Source organism: Phyllopteryx taeniolatus, chromosome 9 (genome assembly GCF_024500385.1).
Source record: "Phyllopteryx taeniolatus isolate TA_2022b chromosome 9, UOR_Ptae_1.2, whole genome shotgun sequence".
Lineage (NCBI taxonomy): Eukaryota > Metazoa > Chordata > Actinopteri > Syngnathiformes > Syngnathidae > Phyllopteryx > Phyllopteryx taeniolatus.
The window spans coordinates 10,455,250-10,477,580 of record NC_084510.1 but is presented as its reverse complement, the minus strand read 5'-3'; the positions used below and the strand labels follow the sequence as shown (position 1 = coordinate 10,477,580).

General features: G+C 40.6%; 1 protein-coding gene across 2 annotated transcripts; it reads right to left on the bottom strand.

Moving 5' to 3' along the window:
- Positions 1 to 705: 705 nt before the first annotated feature.
- On the bottom strand, positions 706 to 20,424 carry LOC133483899 (inter-alpha-trypsin inhibitor heavy chain H3-like). 2 transcript variants are annotated; one of them, XM_061785744.1, is made up of 22 exons: positions 20,276 to 20,424; positions 20,123 to 20,152; positions 17,182 to 17,205; positions 14,337 to 14,491; positions 12,473 to 12,577; positions 12,238 to 12,400; positions 12,050 to 12,160; positions 9,749 to 9,877; positions 9,547 to 9,663; positions 7,767 to 7,935; positions 7,575 to 7,700; positions 7,266 to 7,447; positions 6,584 to 6,769; positions 6,281 to 6,420; positions 5,481 to 5,641; positions 4,504 to 4,530; positions 4,362 to 4,394; positions 4,172 to 4,285; positions 3,745 to 3,946; positions 2,888 to 3,060; positions 1,016 to 1,127; positions 706 to 928 (listed from the first exon to the last, which is right to left on the bottom strand). In XM_061785744.1, exons 1-22 carry the CDS (start codon positions 20,387 to 20,389, stop codon positions 790 to 792), a joined length of 2,712 nt encoding a protein of 903 aa, XP_061641728.1. In that variant the 5' UTR covers positions 20,390 to 20,424; the 3' UTR covers positions 706 to 789. The 2 variants fall into 2 exon arrangements, with proteins under 2 accessions (XP_061641728.1, XP_061641729.1); XM_061785745.1 differs by lacking the exon at positions 4,362 to 4,394.
- Positions 20,425 to 22,331: the final 1,907 nt, after the last annotated feature.

Below are 22,331 nucleotides of genomic sequence, written 5' to 3'. Positions count from 1 at the left end.
CCAGAGAGGTGACATTCCACGTCCCTAGAGCCAGCTTTTGTAGCCGGGGATCGGATTGCCAAGGTCCCTGCCTTTGGCCACTGCCCAGGTCACACTGCACCCAACCCCTATGGCCCCTCCCACAGGTGGTGAGCCTTCTCCCGTCCGCAATGGACGCAGTAAATGCTCACGTTTCCAACTTCATTCCAACACACGATGTTCTATTTCCCTTTTCGTATGCCTATTTTCCTTCTTTTTATGATTATTAGTGTTATTTTCTTTCTTTAGTTAGACCCCTTTGTACGTTTCCCGCAAGATCCCTTGTAGATGTCATTAAATATTCTATAAAATTTCACTCTTGGTTGTATTTTGTGTGTGTTCTGAGTTTAAGTAAGCCTCTGTCATCTAGAACTCAAAATTTCATAAGGTGTGGCAACCTTCAGATTATGAGACTGATAAAAAGGTTTCTCGTCACTTTCCTTAAATTTTATCCACATCAAAAGTGGCGTGGTTCCCCTTTACGATACAGATTAGTTTTATTCAACCAATATACGCTACACATCTCATCAAACCCCTTTAATTTGAAAGGTAAATTGGCTAACATTAGTTGTGTGCTTGCTATCATGATTGCTGGCTTTGTGTGTGTGTGTCTGCGTGTGTGTTGACCACTACTGTTCGTTTATCAAGAAAGATTGATTCTGATATAATGTATAAAAAAATACAGTGTTGAAAATTTCCAGTGGGATTTTATTTCATGCATGCATTTCACTGATTAGATCAGTGTTTTGTCATGTAAGGAAAATTTCTTTTCTATACAGTTTTAAAGAGGCCTGACACAATGTAGTCCGAGACATCTCCATCAATGAGGCCTGTCCCATTGTTATGAATGAACCAGCAGGGAACATTTTCTCCATTCGTCACATCTCTTCTGAAGTCTCTTTGCCAGCCCCTGTGGTTGAGGAAAACGCACCATTGATCAAATGGTGTCACATCCTGAAACAACAGTGCTTATATTAGAACACCACCGATGTCTTACCTAGTCACATTGAGCTCTTGTCCCTTGACATACATGGTGGCATCTGGTTTCTCTGGGACTTCTCCTGGACGCAAGTTTGTGACCTCATATTCAATCCCGTGGTAGAACTGACCTGGAAAACGAGTCACCAATCTAAGATCATTTCAAGAATAATAAATATAAAACCTTTCGTCTTGCATCTTGTCACTTGTTTGCTTTTTTTTTTTTTTTTTTTTGCAAGGAATCATCATCGCCAATGCAGGACCAAATACATCCACCCATCCATCAATCTGTCCATCCAACCATCCATTTCCTGAACTGCTTATCCTCACGAGAGTATTTTCTCTAGCGTTTGTCCTCACTGGAGTTGCGGGTGAATCGCAGGGCACATTTGGACAAACATCCACTCACACCACTGGAAAATGTAGAGTCTTCAAATAAACTAACGTATTGTTTCGCATGTGGGATGACGCCCGAGTAGAAAACCCACACAATCACGGGGAAAACATGTAAACTCCACACCGGAAGTTCTGAGCTTAGATTGCTGCACTGACCAAATACAGTACAATGTATTTAAAATGTCATTTCTTTATGTGCTCTGCAATTGGCTGGCGACCAGTTCAGGGTGTACTGTACCCCACCTCTCGCCCAGAGTTAGCTGAGCTAGGCGCCAGCATGGCTGCGACCCTAGTGAGGATAAGCGGAATGGAAAATGGATGGTTGGATGGATTTATTTGTAAAACAACAGTAGAAAAAGGCCAAATGTTGATAAAAAACAAAACAAAACTGTAATGATTAATTGAGTGGTATTGCTTGTTGTGCTTTTCCCCAAAAGTGAAGAAATTGTGTTATTTTTTAATTTATCACAGGTGACCGGATGTACAGAGATGTATCACAGGGGTAGAGTGCATGTTTTCTACCACCCCAATTCCAATGAAGTTGGGACGTTGTGTTAAACATAAATAAAAACAGAATACAATGATTTGCAAATCATGTTCAATCTATATTTAATTGAATACACTACAAAGACCATGATTGGGTATAAAAGGAGCTTCCCTGAGTTTCTCAGTCATTCACAAGTAAAGATGGGGGGAGGTTCACCTCTTTGTGAACAAGTGCGTGAGAAAATAGCCGAACAGTTTAAGGACAATGTTCCTCAACGTACATCGTATATCATCAAAAGGTTCAGAGAATCTGAAGAAATCACTGCATGTAAGCGGCAAGGCAAGTCTCAGTTGCCGAAATAAAAAAGTGCAGTTAATGAAGTGGGCTCGCATTTATTTCCTCTCTTTCTAGTATTATAATCTAGCAATAGCGGCTAGGGCTATCTGCTTTTTCCTTGACAATCTTGCCACGCTGTTTGTGGTTCAATAAAATAATGTTATGTTTAGCGTCTCAAACGCTACCTTCCCTATAAGAACAACAGGGCTCGCAGTTTTCACATTGCAGCGAGTTGGGAGGTGTGTGATGGTCAGCTGCATGGTGTGGGAAGGTAAGTCGCCGACTGTAATTGTGATTGTCCATCTAGTTCAGTGTGAAGCGGGTCTTACAGGTTCAAGGAAGCTAAATTCCTCCATTATTATTAGCAATATTAAACTTATTAGTCAGGTTAGAGACACTGCAAGTGCCTTTCTGGTTCAATATCTCCTTTTTTCTATAACTGGTAAACTGTGGTGTCATCACCAAATAATTAAATAAAATGGCACAAAAAAGCTAAACACATGCTTTAGATGTTCATTGATCTGAAGTCTAATGAGTTATGCTGACAATTTGCATGACATCACATATGAAGTTTTTGCGTGACTTTTACACATATTCATGAATTCCTGATTGCACAACCTTTAGGTCGACACTTCCACTGTATTGACTTCATGAGTGCATGTGTTGTAATACCTATCAGACCGTGAACAGAAGGTGACAGGAGGTGGGTGTCCAGTGTGTAGAAACCCAAATAATCCCGATGGTACGGGTGGTCCTTCCACACTTTATGTAGCAGGATCAAAAACTTGACTGAATCTTTTAGAGTTATTGTTAGGCTGCGGTCCTTGGTCAAAAGAATATCCATGCTAGGGAGAAAAGGAGAGAGGAGTAAAGCAGAGGAGGGACATGATGACAGGTGTGTGTTTGTTTTGAGACGGATGACATCTCAGTCGGACTGGGTCCTAGTCATCGTCTCGAGTGTGTATCACCATAACGTGTCTTTGGACTTGTTCATTTCACCCCAAAAGTTGAGATTTTCAATTGAACTTCATATTCCTTGTATTAAGTAGATATGTTGCTTGACAAACATATTATTAATGTTTGCATTTAGTGAGCACATGGTGGACATTCACTTAGGAAGGTGATTCAGTGAGCAAGCTGATGATGTACTGTTGAACAAATATATTCCAATTTTCTGAAAGGCTGTTATATAAATTGACATTTTACTATCACAGAATGCACGTTAACCTTGACAACAGCCAACTACACATAATATGATGAAAATTACAAAACATAAGTGCAAATTCTTACTCTGGAACTACCGCATGATGACAGGGTGGATAGCAAAAAAAAACAAAAAACGACAATGAAAGAAAATTTGTATAAAATGAAGGAAACATTTTAAGAAACTTATGCTGGTATGTGTGAAAATGTTTCACAACTTATAATAAGACCTCAGAGTTTCATTATTCTGCTACATTTTCAAGATGACTCTGATGAGGACACCAAAGGCACTTCATAGCGATATTGACCCATGTATAAGCACTCACTTGTCTCCTTTGAGGGAAGTTGTGTAAGACCACTGCAGACTGACCCGCTTGCCGTCTTCGAGCACTAAAATGCTTTTAGTGCTCACCTCCAATCTCACCCCTAAACTTTTATGAATTATGCCAAAACGCCAAAAGTAGGTATTGATTTGACCATCAACAGGAATTTGCTTGTCTCCAATTATTTGGCCATTCACCAAAATACCTAAGGAATGCAGAAACAACAATTAATTGTCCTCGTCAGTGTTAGACTGTAGGCTATAGTTTACTGGCACAAGTATGGTGAGGTTGGCGTGTCTAAGGTGAGCGAGAACGTTAACAATCTTGGCCTTTTACCCTTATGACATAGCAGGCTATGGAAAATAATTCATTTGTATCTTTTGCATTTGGAAACACAGTATATTTGATATTAAGGAGAACTTGGTCTGACCTGACTTTGAGTCTTCAACTAGGGTGAAAATAGTTCCTGGTTTGTCATTGATGTTGAAGCACACGGCATCATCTTTGTCTGGGAGCTCAACGATAAAATGGGGATCTCCATCCACTGCAAAGAAACAAATCAAATTGGATTTTTAAAATGCGGTTCGGCTTTGCATAAATATACAATAGAGAGTACTTACCTAAATATATGGGTGACATGTGGCGATGATAGGCTGGGCCATATCATAAAAAAGAAATATATTAATTTTAATCCAGAAATACACAAGTGCACTGTATTCTGTGTATGCAATTTGGGGAAAGAAAGAAAGAAATCATTCTTACAGTATCGCTCTGAGTGTTGTCTTTCCTCTGTCAGAGAAAAAGGAGGGAAAATAAATTGGTATATCCCACTTTTTCAAATTGGGGAAAATTATGACTGCAGTTACAGTGGCTACATTTTTCTGATGACATTCAATGACTTCAATTTTTGTAACGGAATCGGAATTATAAATAGTACAATTTAACAGCATAGGAAACAAATCTGTTTGAGGAAAAATATATGAAAAATGTTCAATAAGTTCATTGCAAAATTTGCACAGTGATAGAGTCATAAACTAAGACATTGTTGAAGCACCCTTTTATTTGACGATTGCACTCTTTCTGGGTAGGAGACTAGCATGGTAATATTGATTTGGCACTATTCGTCCGCTCTTCCTTGCAAAAGTTCTGCAAATCTTAATGATTGCAGAGACATCGCTTTAGCACAGGCCTCTTCAGATCACACCACAGCTTTTCCATTGGATTCAGGTCTGGGCTCTGGCCAGGCAATTCCAAAATTTCAAATTTCTCTGGCTATTCTTTTGTTGACTTGGATGAATTTTATAGGCTACTGTTATGCTGAAAGGTGAACTTCGTCTACATTAAAGCTTTCTAGAGGTAGCCTGACGGTTTGTTCAAAAGTTTGACTGGTACTCGGAAGTTTTTTATTACTTCCTCCTCCTTGACTAAGGCCCTAGTTCCAACAGACTCAAACCATGGTACTGCCACCACCACTGCTTCACTATGGCTATGTTTTTTTTGTTTTTTTTGGGGGGGTAATGCGCAGTGTTGTGAGATTTTTTTTTCTTCTTCGTTCAGATTGTAAAGACATAACATGGCCAGATAACTACAAATTACACATGCACAAATAAATGAAAAATGGAATTCGTTGGTGCAGGGAAGTCAGACTACTTTCTTAGGATTCTAAGTAGTAATCCTTCTTAAGTAAGGAATTAAAAGCATGCAGATTTTTTATCTTAACAAAATTATCCATGTCTCACCCTCAGTCATCTTATCAGCGATGAGAGGGCTATCTGGTTTGTCCCCAGTCTCAGGCTTGGTGACCACCATGGAGGTGAGAGGGGTGACAAAACTGTACTGTAGGGACATATCCAAGGCCCTGGCTGTGGCATTGGATTTCTCCTCCTGGCTACCAGTCTTGCTGTAAGAAAAACAATGACATCATCCACTCATACATTATATATATATATATATATATATATATATATATATATATTTATATATATATATATATATATATATATATATATATATATATATATATATATCCATCCATTATCTGTACCGCTTCTCCTCACTAGGGTGGCGGGCGTGCTGGAGCCTATCCCAGGTATCTTTGGGCGAGAGGCGGCGTACACTCTAAACTGGTCGCCAGCTAATCACTGGGCACATATAAACAAACAACCATTCGCACTCACACCGACTTTAGAGTTTTCAATCAACCTACCACGCATGTTTTTGGAATGTGGGAGGAAACCGGAGTTTCCTGGAGAAAACCCACACAGGCACGGGGTGGGTGGAACAATAGACGCGCGGCCTGGTACCAAATGACCCGTGGACCAGTACCTGTGGTTGGGACCACTGGCCTAGCTGGCTGTCAGTTTTTACATTGGCCTGTGAGGTAGCTTTAGATTGAACCCGATGAACCCTGCCTAGCAACAAGTGTCGATGTGAATGTGACCAGGAATGATAACTTTCTTTTATGTCACAAAGACTTCAGTTGGGCTAGTAATACAGATTTCAATGGTTCGTTTTGTCATATTTGAGCAAATTATCTGACCTCTTATCCAGTAGCTGCTGGATGGTGAGGTAAGCCCATAGGCGCTCTGTGAAATCCCCAAAGATGTACTCTTCATCAGGGTAAATGGCGCCCCAATCCAGAGCACTGGTCTGGCTCTGCAACTGGAAGTCCTCCTCAAACTAGCGATCAGGAAAACAGTTTAGGAAGCAATATCTGGTGCAAACAACATCTAGATATGGAATATGGCCAAGGCGGACCAAAGCCAAATCCCCTGTCAGCTTGTTAGGGAGCATTTGGCATCAGTGTGTTGAAAAATTCAACAAAAGTTAGATAAGGTCTCACCCCCTGGCCAACCACTTCCACCGGGAAGTTGTCCAGTGTATTGTCCATCAGCCGACCAGCCACCACAATTTCAGAACCATTGAACAACTGGCTAAAGTGGTTGGTGGTCAGCAAATCCACCGCGTTGTCCGGGTAACGTAAATTCACCTCAGAAAGCAGCGGGCTGGAAATTTCCTCATAGAAACCCTGGAATAAATTCATACAGACTTTTATTTGTAAGGGGTATCCAACCTCTATTAATACATTCCCAAATATTGTTTTACTGTTTTGGTGTGTCTGCGATTGGCTAGTGACCAGTCCATGGCCCAAAGTCAGCTCTGATAGAGTTTGTATCCTAGAACTTCTCCACAAAAAATGTATGTCAATTGTCGATTCATTGTTGTAGATTTATGGCCTAAAAGTGTTTTTAATTCAAATATCTATTGTAATTATGACTCTAGTACTGCATTAACATAGGTTAGTGAAAGACTCCGGCAACATCGTTACCCCAAATTTGTGTCTAAATTGGGTTACATCACAGCTGCAGCAATGAAATTCCGTAATAAATCGAGGACCTCCTAATTTGATTTCCATTATTTCCTGTGGGAAAATTTGATTCTAAAGTCGAACAAATTGAACAAATTATCTAAAGTCTGTGCTGATACTAATACTGTAAAATGAATGGACAGCCTCCATTCCCCACCTTCAGTTGAAGAGCTGCATCTGAGGCCTCAAAGATTCTCCGAGCCAGTCCCTTGTTTTCCTGGCTCAGCACATTCAAGAAGCCATATTCCACATTACTTCCAAATCCAAGACTGAATAGAGTCATGTTTCCACCATTGGCAGCATGCATATTGGCCTGGATCTTTTTTGGATTGGTCTCACCTTAAGAAGACAAAATATGCTCATATTGAATAATACTAAATATAGAAATGAAATCTACCTTCGACTGAGAAAGCAGCAAATGCAGAACATTCCACCGAAATTAAGACACAAAACAGTGAATGCTCACTATAATTGGGCATTCCATCAGTGAGTAAAATGATCATGTCAATGCTTTTCTTTGGGATCCTCTTCTCTGCTTTGTCTTTCTGTAGCATCGCCACACCTCTTAACAATGCATCATTTATGTTAGTGCCTGGAAAAACAAAAAACAATAAGAAAAGCATTTACACTATTACAAAATTGTTGTTCTTCTGTTCACCTCCTCCGTCCCTCAAGTTCTTGATGTATTTTGTGGCCTCATCCAAGTTCTCCTTTGTCGCTTTGGTCATTGTTTCCTTCCAACAAGTGATTTGGTCATCAAATAGGATGATGGAAAAGTAGTCATCCTCTTTCAGATCTTGAAGGATGGCTTGCATTGCCTCTCGGGTCTGGAAAGAAAACATATGCTCATCAATAACTTCACACATTCCAAGCCCGAGTTCATCACCACTCACACATCATGTTTGACACATGCAGAAGGGAACACCACCACGATCAAGGGTTTAATTCTCGGCACTGTGGTTCATTCATTGTTCTTGTTCACATTTGAATCAGTCTCTAACCAGTCACACTCATTTTATTTACGTGTGCCAGTGGTGTACACTTCTCTTGTTCTCTTTTTTAAAACAATATCATGTAGGATACAAACTGTCATAATGGAGATTGGGGAGCATAGATTAAATTCACTTCCTGGTGATGTGTCTGCAAGTGCACAGAACATGGGTGACTGTCTACTTTTTTTTTGTTTTGTTTTTTGTCCTGTTTCGGCTGTGAGGTCAAGCAGAATGAAGGATCTGTATCGCTGTTATGCCGGAACAGTTTTACTGTGTCACAGTGGGGTTTTTAAGCTGCCGCTGTGTTTTTTTTTAGTATTATAGTTGATGTTTATCACTTACTTACACTTATACGGATAGGGTTTTTCATATTGAAAGATGCTTTACAATTGCATGCACTATTCATTCACTCCTCAGTCATACCCTGGTAGTGGTCAGCTACTTGTGTAGCCACTGTAGCCCTCAAGTCCAGAGTCAAGTCCCAAGTCGAGACAGGCAGGTCCCGAGTCAAGTCACAAGTCCTAAACTTGAGTTTTGACTCCTTTCGAGTCATTTTACCAACAAAATACAAATATTTTAAAACAGATTATATACTGCATTTATATATTTAATATATTTTAAAATCCATATCAAAAGAAATTTGATGAACAAGTGCATTGAATCTTTATAATTGTCAAGGGGTGGGGTTCATTTATTGCCCCTTCAAAACCAATTGATTGTAGTTTTCAGTTATTCTATGAAAATGCTATTCTATAACGTACTTTTTCTCCCTTTATTTCTGAAGTGACAATAAACAGTCCTGCCAAAAATAAGAATTTACATTCAGTAGCGTTGCAATTAGGAATCGTTAAGTTAAGCATAAGTGGCCAAATAAGTAGAGGTTTCCCAGATAGCTGGGAAAGGCTCCAGCACTCCCGAGGAGAAGCGGCTCAGAAAATGGATGGATGGATGGATGGATGTTGGTGACGTGTTATTTCCCTCAAAATACTGGCCACCCATTCAGTCCACACTAGTAACCAGCTGCAGCTTTCACCCTACAATCTCAAAAACATGAGGAAAACCCTTCCTTGAATGGTGTTTTTTAAAATGAATAATTAAAACAAAATCTGGACTTTTGTCCTTAATATGCAAACAAAATCACACAACACAGTATAACAAAATTAAGTAAGCCATAAAATTCTAAGTTAATGATTATTTAATTATAATGATTAAGGTTCATTAGTTTGAACATTAAATATCTTGTCTTTGTAGTGTATTCAATTAAATATAGGTTGAACGTGATTTACAAAATTATATTCTGTTTTTATTTATGTTTAACACAACGTCCCAACTTCATTGGAATCAGGATTGTATTTAGATTTGAATCTTCTTTCTTTCTTGTAGTATCTGTCCCTGTACTGTACTGAAATCTCTTGCTAATGCACAAATGTTCCAACGGTCTCTTACCTGTCTTATTTTATTTCCGTACATTGAACCACTCCTATCAATTACAAACACCACATTTGTTGGCACTCTTGACAGGTTGGGTGGTGCAAAGAAGTGCACAAAATATCCGTTGACAATCTGAGGGGTAGAAAAATTCTGTAAATCCAATGACAAGCACCTTGTGGTGGTCCTAACAATCCGTAATAAGAAGTTCATGGCTTACCTGAATGTCCCCGAGGCTCATTGCGCGGTTCACATCATACTTGATGACAAAATCTCCATCAATCAACGTTCCATCACAGCCTGGACATTTTCTTTGCTGTTCCAAACTTGGTGAGAAGGCAATGTGTGCCTGAAAGTAGATTAAAATCTATCAATCAACAACTTGAAAATTAAAAGCCTTTAGGAATGAAGTCCCTCTGAGACTCATTCACATTGTGGGTTTGTGATATTGTTGTTTTTAGTTTCATTTGAAGTGTTCACATATGTTGACAAAATTGTTTGACAAACTAAGGCAAATGTAAAAAAAAAAAAAAAAAAAAAAAAAAAAAAAAAAAACAAGGTGGATTTATACTGTATGTTTGAAGTGACAATTCTGATGAGAGAGTAAATAGAAAAAAAAACCCGCATGGAATTGGATGTCTTTAGACCGAGATCCGGCCTCTTCCAAATGTGGATAAAAATCAAATCAGCCAAGGGAGTGCAGTGTAAAGTCAGATCAGATATATATTGTTGATGAAAGCTTGATGTCATCCAAATACTGCTACGATCGGTGACATACAGCGGAGGAAATAATTATTTGATCCCTCACTGATTTTGTAAGTTTACCCACTGACAAAGATGTGAGCGGTCTATAATTTTAATGGAAGGTTTATGTTAACTGTAAGAGACAGAATATCTTAAAGAAAATTATCTTGTTAGCTGCCTCAATGTTGGCATACACGTATTTTATTGTTTCACTCACCCAACTGACTTGACTGAAGTTCCGCGCGGTGTAGGCTGAGGCTCGGAGCGGGAGGGAGCACATTGGAGTTCTACACATTGTGAAAGCATCCTTTGCACAATATAATTTTAATCCAAGTGTTGTACTGAGGTGACTGGTCATTTATTTTAAGTTAAGACACACTTTTGTTCGCCGCTGCCACTGGGCACAAGCACGTTTTCGTGCACGTTGTTCTTCGTTGGTTTTCGCCACTTTCTTCTTCGGGGTCGACAGACTGTAGGCATTGAAACTGGGAACCGAAATTTTTTAATTTGCACGATTCCAGGAGAACCGAAATGTTAGTCCCGGTTCCAATCGGTTCTCGATTCTCGATGCCCAACGCTAACAGTCACCAAGAAAAACATTGGTAACACACTACGCCAAACTGGATTAAAATCCTGCAGCCCCTGTGAGGTCTCCCTGCTCAAGAATGTGCCTTCTTGAACAGACCCGTCCGAAGTTTGCCAATGAACACCTGAATGATTCCAAGAATGACTGGGAGAAGGTGATGTGATCAGATGAGACAAAAATCGAGCCGTGTTTGGAGAAAGAGGAATTCAGACTATCACCCCAAGAACACCCCACCATTAAGCATGGAGGTGGAAACATTATATTTCGGGGGTGTTTCTCAGAAAAGGGGACAGTCAACTTCACCACATCAAGAGAAATTCGGATTGAGCCTTGTACCGTGAAATCCTAGGTGAACATTTTTTAAAATGGGTTATGGATGGAGCTTCCACCACGACAATGACCCAAACCACACAGCCAAGGTAGTGAAACCAGTATCAAAAGAAGAAGCACATTAAGGTCATGGAGTGGCCGAGCCAGTCTCCAGCAATCTGTGGAGGGATCTGAAGCTTCGAGTTGCCAAGACACAGCCTCGAAAACGTAAGGATTTGGAGAGGATATGCAAAGACGAGTGGTCCAAAATTCCTTAGGGTTAGGGTTAGGTTACCTAACCCTAACCCTAAGACTTGTGAAAACCTGGTGATCAACAACAAGAAAAGTGATCTCTGTTCTGGCCAACAAGGGGTTGGCCACCAACTTCCAAGTCATGTTTTGATGGGGGGTCAAATACTTGTTTAACTCAATGAATTGTGAAATAATTTTCTTTTCTTTTATGTGATTTTCTGGATTTTATTTGTGATATTCTGTCACTCCCTGTTAAAATACACCAACTATTAAAATTATAAACCGTTCATGTCTTTGTAACCTACAAAATCAGTGAGGGATCAAATAATTATTTCCTCCACTGTATACACCCCCATAAACAACACAAATCATCACATTAAGAATATCCACTATGGCTCTAAACCTCAGCAAAAGCACAGATTAAATATGGTTGACAGTTGCCCAGTGTTCACAGTTATTGTCAGTTAATTTGCAAAATGCAGTTTGTTTAATGTACTCTGTGAATGTAAACACAGTCATATCAAATATGAGTCATTTGAAATGTGAATAAAATATTGTATAGCCATTAAATTGGATTTGAGCACTTGGAGCTACACTGTAAATCTAACCAAAGATGGTCCCAAAATGTACCTTCTTCTCTGTGACAGTTTTCTCCACCAGCGGGAGCAGGTCGTTGGAGAGGAACGTCGCATGGGTGTCAACGTAAGAAATGCCTTGAGGCTCGTAGATGTTCGCTACAATCTGACTCAAAAACAAACGGAAATTGTGAAACTGCATTAAGCACCAGTTGCAGGATTGGTACATGAAGCTGTGTTAACCTGAAACTCCTGGACCAGTTCTTTGGGTTTTACTCTGGTCAGAATTTCATATTGGCCCAGTTTCCTCTGAAGGAGCTCCTCGTGGGTCAAAACGAAAGTGACGTTACTTTCTGCTGCAATGTTGACAGACACTGAAAACGTCTCCATCTTCCTCCCAGAAGCCCTTGATAGGAGCACAAAAATAAGACATGATAACTTGAGCAAGGAAAAATCTAAGTTGTCTTCGCCAATTTACTTGACCAGTCCAGCAGTCTGTCCTGAAGAAATCGCCTTCTCATACTGTTTCTTGGCTTTCTCTTTCTCCTTCACCTCTCCTACATAAACTCGACCATCAATTTCCCTGGGAAAAGTGGAGAACAACAATTAAATGGTGTCACTCTAAAACATGTGGCAAACGAATGTTCCAAAGAGTTGCTTGCCCAGGGATCACCACATCTTTCCACGCTACTGAGGATTGCTGGCCAGAGCTGACTATTCATGTCATTTTTTTGTAAGCTTGCAACAATTCTCTGTGAGTTATGTTAAAACTAGAGGGGTACTAAACAGGGTACACCACACCCTGGACTGGTCGCCAGCCAATCGCATAAGTAAGTGTAGGACGGCAAAACAACTCATTCATCTTCCTTACCGCTTATCCTCATTATGGTCGAGGGGGTGCTGGAGCCTATCCCAGCTATCCTTGGGCGAGAGGCGGGGTACACCCTGAACTAGCCAGCCAATCGCAGGGCACATATAAAAAAAAAAACAACCATTCGCATTCACATTCACACCTACGGGCAATTTAGAATCCTCAATTAACCTAGCATGCATGTTTTATGGGATGTGGGAGGAAACCGGGGTACACGGAGAAAACCCACACAGGCACGGGGAAACATGCAAACTCCACACAGGCGAGGCCGGTTTTGAACCCGGGTCCTCAGAATTGTGAGGCTGATGTGCAAACCAGTCAGTCACCGTGCCACCGGCAAAACAACTAGTGCAGTGAGAATCCTTGCATCTCCAAACCCATCACTTTACAGGAAACCAAAAAATGGCAAATCTTTTCAAAATTTGAAATTGTCATATGCAATTGCTTGATGACTGCATCATTTGCACAATTGTCATTGTATCAGCATTAATGCACTACTGGTCCCCTTACATTGCTCAATGACTCTATACTTATGTGTACTTATGTCCAAAATGTATATTTTGTTTAGTGGCCTGCCTGCTGTAGTACTAGAGTGGCTCCAACTACTGGAGACAACCTCATGGTGTGTATTTAACATAGTTGGCAAATAAAGATGATTCTAATAATAATTAATTAATAAAATAAATAATAATAATTCCAATAAATACAATACCGTTGCGGTACTGTGAGCATTTTCTGCTACCAAAAACCCATTTTTACAGTAACTTGAACAATAGTTAACTTAAACAAACTATTATATTTGACTTCTGATTTCAAAACTGGCGCCACGGTGGACGACTGCTTAGAGCGTCTGCCTCACAGTTCTGAGGACCGGGGTTCAATCCCCAGCCCCGGCTGTGTGGAGTTTGCATGTTCTCCCCGTGCCTGCGTGGGTTTTCTCCGGGCACTCCGGTTTCCTCCCACATCCCAAAAACATGCATGGCAGGTTAAGTAACAACTTTAAATTGCCCGTAGGTGTGAATGTGAGTGTGAATGGTTGTTTGTTTGTATATGCCCTGCGATTGGCTGGCAACCAGTTCAGGGTGTACCCTGCCTCCTGCCCGATGATAGCTGGGATAGGCTCCACCCCGCCTGCGACCCTCGTGAGGAGAAACAGCTCAGAAAATGGATGGATGGATGGATTTCAAAACTAGTTACCAATCATTTTGTTGTGTACTGTATATGTAATATAATGACGAGGCGATGAAACATTTCCAAACTTTGTATAATGTGGCACAGTCATAATGGCCCTCTGAGGAAAAACGTGCCAACAATGTGCCTAGTGGGAAAGATTTGTTTGACCCCTAAGTAATAAAACATTTATGTATTTTTGTTGTTGTTAAAACTGGCACCCTGAGGGCAACCATAACTCCATTAAGTTTGATATCCCTGCTCTAAAATATCATGTTAAGGTGAAACCCAGGGGCCTCACATGGTGAAGTTGGTAATGAAGGCCGTCTTTGGGAGCTCCATTTCGAAGAAGATTTCCTGCGAGACCTTGGCTTTGTTCCGAGCCGTGGAGGTCATGACAGTGTGAGCGAAACGGGACATCACAGTACAGTCCACCTTCACACTGTACACGTCCACCTGAGATGAAGAGAAGAGAGGGAGGCATATGGAAAGCCTTTTGAACATTCATTCAACATCCTTGATATCCAGCTTGAGTTCCTTGGACTAAATACTCTTTGCCCTCAACAGTAAGACAATTCAGCCCACTAGTAGAACCACTAGGGTGCACTACACCTTACTAGTGATGTTTTTTCCTACTGACTTCCACTACCGAATGACATTTCTGCACACTAGTAGCACACCTCTGGCATACCGGTAGGACAACCATATGTTACTAGTGAGGTACAACTGTGCACTAGTTGACATTGCATGCTATTGGTAATACTAATGAGGTGCTAGATTTGAACTAGTATAAATTTATAATGTCACTAGTAGTACTAGTAACAGACAGTTGTCAACTATTGCACAGTTTTGCCTCACAAGTAACTATAAGTCCTACTAGTGAGGACAAAGTGCATATTAGATATCCAGCTCAAGGTCCATGTTTTTGTGCTCCCTACTAGGACAACTCAGCACAAGCAGAATGACCAGGGTGCACTAGTAGAATGACTTTACTTTGAGTTTTACTAGTAATGTATTCTCCACTACCGCCTTCCACTGGACCTTGTAGTGTTACTCGTGCAGCACAGTAGTTTACTAATTGTGCAGTAGGCTAAAAGTGGCACGAGTACTGCGAAATATGTTACTCGTAACAAAGAGACTCTTAGTTGTGTCTGGATCTTAAGCTGGATGTGGAAGATATCGATTGCTCGGACGACTTTCCATAGAGGCAGGGGTGGTGAGAGTGAAACAATCAGGGCCCCCTGTCCAGAAGAGGCAGTTCCCCAACACATGGTACTCTTTGGCTTTTTTTTAATGTGCATGTCATAGTAAATGAAGATTCTCTTGAGGAATAAACTGCCTTGTGGACATGGCTGTCTAGTTTCTATAGTACTCGTTATGGTCACAGGTGAGCCAGAGCCTATCCCAGCTAACTTTGGGTGAGAAGGGGAGCACATTCTGGACTGACCGCCAGCCAGTCACAGGACACATATAGACAAACAGCCATTCACACTCGCATTGGTACTTATGGACAATTCAGTGTTAAATGAACCTAACGTATGTTTTTGGAACGTGGAAGTCTGAGAAAACCGACGCAGCCAATTGGTCTATAGGGCAATTATGCTTGAGACCGAAGAACTCCGCCTAGCAACAAGTGGCAAATATGACCTACAGAAAACTACTGTAATGCTATAATGACCACATATAACTAGAATGTCAATGAATAGAGCACAAGGCAAACATTTTCATTACTGACAAAAATGGAAAACATATTGAAGTGGGTCCGATTTGTGCTTCTTTGCCCATCTGCTTGTTAGCTACTTCATAGTTCATGGAGGATGAGGACAGTTCCATGATGTCAGAGTGATTCCAGCAGTCCATCTTTTACAGCGCTTGTTCTCATTAAGGTTGCGGGTGACCTGGAACCTCTTCCAGCTGAGTTTTGGCAAGAGGCCAGGTACACCCTGGACTGGTCACCAGTCCATTACATGACTCGTCCTTTATACAGATCATTTAATTGTATTGGCTTGTCTTTGGCCTATGTGCAACCCCTCTGTACAGTTTCTTAGAAACTTAAAGGAAATCCCTAGCTGTCTTACTGTTGACTATTTTACAACGTCAATATGACTGCTGTAAAGTCTTTCACATGAGAATTTCAGGAATAGTCACTGTTTTTTCCAAGTTATTCTGCTAGGAAGGATCCTGTTATTACTGTAAATACTCTTTGGAAGTGACAATATCAGTGTACAGTAAAGACAATACCATTACAACAGAACATATGAATCCAAGTACCGTAATTTCAAGTGTATAATGCGCACCCATGTATTATGCGCACCCCCAAAGTTGACCACAAAATTCTGGAAAACCCTTCAACCTATGTATAATGCATTTTTACAATGCATGACCCATATGATCAAAACATGAAGAATTATCTGTATTTTGTTCATTTTTTAATATAATTATTCTGAAGTTAAGCACTTTATTTGAACACATAATAATTTCTAATTCTTTACTTGCTTTTATTTTGAAATTCACACTCCTACTTTTATTTATTAAATGAGAAAACACACAGTTGTGCTCATATGTTCGATTACCCAGGCAGAATTTGTAAGATGTGTAAAAAAAAATTTAAGAAAACATGAAGGACCAGGCGAAACACATTTAATTTTATTTTAATGGGATTCAAATTAAACTGTCAAGCATTTCATAAAAGCATTATCATTAAACAAAACAGCCATAAATAAATTAATGATGGTTATTGTTCAGTCATCAGTTGTATTTATTAAAAACAATTTAAAAAAAAAGATTTTTCACAAATTCTGCCTGGGTATGTAAACTTATGAGCACAATTGTACATATATGGAGTCATATGTACCCCTGTCATATTGGAATGAAAGTGTAGGCTACACCTTTTTCATAACCTCTAGGTGGCATACTAGAATGAAAGTGTACAACCTTTTCATAACCTCTATGAGGCGGTGGCATAGTGGAATGAACGTGTACAGCTTTTTCATAACCTCTAGATGGCGGCATACATTTATAAATTGTGAAAGTCTTTTTCATTTTCTCCTATACCTATGTATAATGCGCAGTATTGACTTTTGACAATTTTTTGGGGGGGGAAATGCGCATTATACACGAGAAATTATGGTAGATCCTTTTCTCACCATGACATTCTGTGTACTTCTTTTCTGTAAGAAAGAAATAGACACATTACACATTCTGATAGGCATGTCAATTAACCACATTTTAAATGTTAAACCACTGGAAGCTGAATTCTCCTGAAGTCCATCTAAGTTTTCTACGCCTGTAAAGTCCAAAACTTGACCTCCAAGGTCAACTGCCATAAAGGAAACTGTGGTGATCCCCGCAGAGAACTGAACAGCATTGTCAGAAAGCATTACACATATATCTGTCCCGACTGCTGAGTACAAAATAGCAAAGTCGATAATAAAAACAATTTTAAAAAAAAGAAATGTGAACAGACCAACCTCCCAAGCACATTTGTCCCTACATTGGTCATGTCATCTGAGTTAGTAAGGGAGGACACCATTTATTGTATTTAAGTTTTAATATAGGACATTTCACGTAACATGATGAAAGACATACTGTTTTTCTGTGTGGAAAAAGTTGGAGCTTTCCCCAATAGCACCACGAGTCAACAAACCCAATCATGTTATTTGACCAAGCCAGAGCAACTGAGAAAGCAGACTAAATAGCATGAATGATGATTTTAGCCTTCTTCCCGACTGCAGCAGTTTGAATATGTGAAGTTTCAGTCATCAAGAAGATGTTACGTGACGTAAGCCAGTGGTCCCGAACCACCGGTCCACAAGGCCGTGAGGCATTTCTTAACAATTGTGCAAAAAGATGCAGTCCTCTAGCACTAAGAGCAGTTTGAATGACTAATCTCGCAATAGTCCGGTGCAATGACCATTGTGCAAAGGGCGCCGAGACTTCAAGGAGTGTATGCAGTTTAAAGTGACGAGTAAAGTGTGATAATCTGGGACAATGTTGATTGTGCAGACTAAATAGCATGAATGATGATTTTAGCCTTCTTCCCGACCTCAGCAGTTTGAATATGTGAAGTTTCAGTCATCAAGAAGATGTTACGTGACTTAAGCCAGTGGTCCGGAACCACCGGTCCACAAGGCCGTGAGGCATTTCTTAACAATTGTGCAAAAAGATGCAGTCCTCTAGCACTAAGAGCAGTTCGAATGACTAATCTCGCAATAGTCCGGTGCAATGACCATTGTGCAAAGGGCGCCGAGACTTCAAGGAGTGTATGCAGTTTAAAGTGACGAGTAAAGTGTGATAATCTGGGACAATGGTGATTGTGCAAATGTTGCAGATACTCCTCAGTCAGTGTGCAAATGGGGCAGATGCTACTCTGGCATGAGTGGCCAGTATTGGTCAACAACAGATATGCATATAGTTCAGCGTGGCCAGACTACTCCAGTGAGTACACGAGTAGTATATAATTGGCCCGACAGAAATGTGACAACAAACTCAGACAAAAAAAATTGGCAGATCTGTGTGAAGACTGGAGCGAGCTGGTCCGTGCAGACTTTGAGGCAGGATGGGGACACAAGGTCCGGGCCTGCCGCTTTGTTAATCTTGTGTTGTTTGAAGATGCATCTCACATCCTGTTCGTAGATGGTCAACGCAGAAGTCAAAGGTGTGATTGTGGTCGGTGGTGCGGCTGGGTGGGTGTGGGGTGTGAAAGTGTCCTTTTCAAATCTGCAGTAGAAGGTATTCAAGTCGTTGGCTAGTGTGTTATTGTTCTCAGCTTGGGGGGGATCCTCGCTTGTAATTGGTCAGCAATTGTAATGCATGCCAGACTGATTAAGAGTCGTTAGCGCAAAACTGTTTTTCCAACTTTGTTGCATAGTTCCTCTTTGCAATGTTAATTTCTTTAGTCAGCTGGTTTATAGCTCGATTATACAGGGCCCTGTCCCTGTTTTGATATGTGTCCTCCTTAGCTTGGCGCAGTTGCTTGAGCTTGGCAGTGAACCTCGGCTTGTTGTTGTTGAAAGTGCGAAATGACTTTGTTGGTACACAAACCACTTCACAGAAACTGATATAGGATGTGACAGTGTCCATATATTCATCCAGGCTGCCAGCTGAATTTTCAAAGACACTCCAGTCTGTGCAGTCTAAACAGCTTTGAAGTTCCATCTTTGTTTCACTGGTCCACTTTTTCACTGTTTTCACTGTAGGCTTCACGCATTTAAGTTCGGTCATCCGGGAGGATCTCAGAGTATAGGGGCTGCTCCTTCACATCAAGAGGAGCCAGATGAGGTGGCTGGGGCATCTGATTCGGATGCCTCCCGGACACCTCCCTGGTGAGGTGTTCTGGGCACGAGACCCCGGGGACGACCCAGGACACGCTGGAGAGACTACATCCTTCAGCTGGCCTGGGAACGCCTCGGGATCCCCCCGGAAGAGCTGGATGAAGTGGCTGGGTAGAGGGAAGTCTGGGCCTCCCTGCTAAAGCTACTGCCCCCGCGACCCGACCTTGAATAAGCGGTAGAAAATGGATGGATGGATGGAGGGCATGCAAATACAGTGGTACCTTAAGTTACAAGTGCCCAACTTCTGAGTTTTTCGAGTTACACACTGCCACTAGCAGCTAGCTTCAGACACACCGCTGCCTGAGTGGAGTTGAAAAAAAGAATAGCCACAGTCGCCGATGCACTGGAAGCCATTAATTGAACAGGACAAACAGCCAAAAACACAAATACAGAATAAAAACACTCACAAAGACCATGGAACAGACACTAACACTGAACTAACTTTGTGGTAAATGGCCAACCTGAGCTGGGGAACATCAAGTCATGCCCCTTGAAGGCACACATCATACGAATGCTACAGTGTGTATGTATAAACTTCGGCCTGATTAACCTTTATAAAACCAGTTTATTTTTTACATTCTCCTTTGTTACGTTTTTATATTTATATTTTAAAATACGGTGCTATTTTTCTTAGGGCTGTCACAGAATAATGGCATTTCAATTTATTTCAGTGGGGAAAATTAGTTTAATATATGAGTAAATTGGTTAAACTAGTAATTCAAGGTACCACTGTGCAATAATTTCTGCCAAATACCTGCAGTGTCCTAGCAGGATGTCTTGTCTCCTACAATAACAAACACAGTAGACAAACATGGAGGATAGAAATAAGAAAGCATTCCTGAAACTTGCATCCCAAAATTAACTCTGCTTCACATCCGAGATGACATATCAGAAGTCGGAATATTACCTTGGCAGCTCCATCTGGTCCAGGGATGACCAAATCTCCCTGAGCAGGGCTGGGCAGCCACAGGCAGGCGCTGCCCCACAGCAGCAGTAGTCCAACAGTCAACGCTCCAGACATGACCAAAGCTCGACTGAACCCAAAGTTACTTCACCGCTGCGTTATTTCAGCGCTCTGGGTAAGGGGAGGGACGCAGTGCTGACCAACTAACTTGCACCCGGGGAAACACCCAGCAGACCAGAAGGGTAAATTCTGGTGCCTGGAAAGAAAATAGACATGTGTGCGCCCTGGTATCTGGTGTGTGTTTATGTGACTCCACTGCTTTTTACAAAGCTTCAATTCATATTAACAACATGGCTCCTTAGTTGAAGACATACAAGCACAATTGCCAAGCCTGATAGGTTAAATGGTTTTTGATATACAGTGTAGTAGTGAGCTAGTTATTCTACATTAGGGGTCTCAATTGAGATTTCAGGATGTCTTTTGTTGAACACTGGTGCACCCCAACTTGTCTTTTTTGCAAAAAGAAATACAGCATCAGATGTCATTACCCAACTAGACATGCTGAGGCATATGCAAGATACTACTGAGATGAGAGCGAGAGGGCCGGCCGGGTCACTAACCTTGTTCTGAACTGTTCATAATAAATATTAAGAAGATTAGATTAGTTGTACTTTTTTTTTTTTTTTGAAGACTTGAAACCCCTTTTTTGTGGAATATTTCATGCGGCCATGACTCACTCCAGCGACCCCTGGATAATATGAGTTTGAGACCCCTGTCGACAATAAATGACGGCTCCATAAACTTGAATTCTGAAGTTCTGAGTAACATAATCCAAAGTTATACTTTTCCGCTTCATCTGTCTTCTCATTTAGCTTACCTGTTGCTGTTTAAATTTTATTCTATAGCTGCCGAAAACAGGTTGTCTGCTTGTGCTATGTTAGCTGTTAATGTTTGCTGACAGAGTTGTGATGATTACCTTAGCGGTTGATTGTTGTGTTACCTTAAGGAAAAACCTGAATGTGTCCTTTGAATTTGTGTTAGACATCTTGGATGTTGACAGGAGTTTTGTTTCATGGTTGCAAAGTAAACACTGTAGGCTAATCTATCTGTGTTTTATGAACATATTCAAAATAAAGCTTGTTGCAAAGCAATTTTGTTTCAGCAATATTGCGATGATTTAGATAACTGATCATTGTGGTCACTACGATTACGATATCAAATTTTCAAGACAGTTCGTCTCTGGTACATATTCACTCTCTTTTGTATTTGACTTTTCCCAGCAAGTGAATAGTGCAGGACTGTTCGAAGTTCCCCCCTCTCTCATTTTTTCATAGTTCAATTATGCATCATGTGCTCACTTGTGCTGAATTCGTCTAGTTGCTCGATGCAGCGCATTTTAACAGACTTAACAAATAAATATGCTGCTGTAAATCCTCATGTCGCAGCCAGCCAGCTGTGTTTTATTACTCAAATTAAGAGGGGACTGGTCAGCCTTTAGGGGTAACATGCTTATGAGGTAGCTTTTTTTTTTTTTTTAAACAATAGAAATCCCACTCTCATCCAAAGTCAGCTGGGGTGGGCTCCAGCTCACCTGCTATCCTAATAAGGACAAGCACTATAGAAAATGGATGTATGGAAATTCCACAGGTCACCCTCCAATTGTTGTCTGTCATTTTCAAGGACTGTCCGTTTTTGTACATTATTTACGAAAACATTTTACTTATGTACATTTGATTTGAAATGAATCATTAATTAAATACAATAATCCAGGTTTTTCTATATTTAAGCACAGTGTTAATTGTGCAGAATGTTACAATGGTTTGTAATATTAAATATACTTTATAGCAATAAAACTGTTAATTCATTTTTGGTGAACACTTCAGCACAAGGGCGTACTGTACGACTGCATTTTAATGTTGGTCAGATGATGGTGGTATTTGAGAGCTAAGTATTTTTTTTTTAGGTGGTACTTGTAAAAAGTTTGAGAACCACTGCCCTACATCCCCCCCCCCCCCACACACACACAACACAAATAAATAATGATCCTTGATTATGTATT

Excerpts from the sequence above, each read along its gene's own strand:
- LOC133483899 (XM_061785744.1), bottom strand. The coding sequence starts at position 20,389 with ATGTCTGGAGCGTTGACTGTTGGACTACTGCTGCTGTGGGGCAGCGCC. Across the intron at positions 7,936-9,546 it reads ACGGAAATAAAATAAGACAG|ACCCGAGAGGCAATGCAAGC; the intron begins GTAAGAGACCGT and ends TTTTCTTTCCAG. Across the intron at positions 4,395-4,503 it reads ACAACACTCAGAGCGATACT|CCTATCATCGCCACATGTCA; the intron begins GTAAGAATGATT and ends GATATGGCCCAG.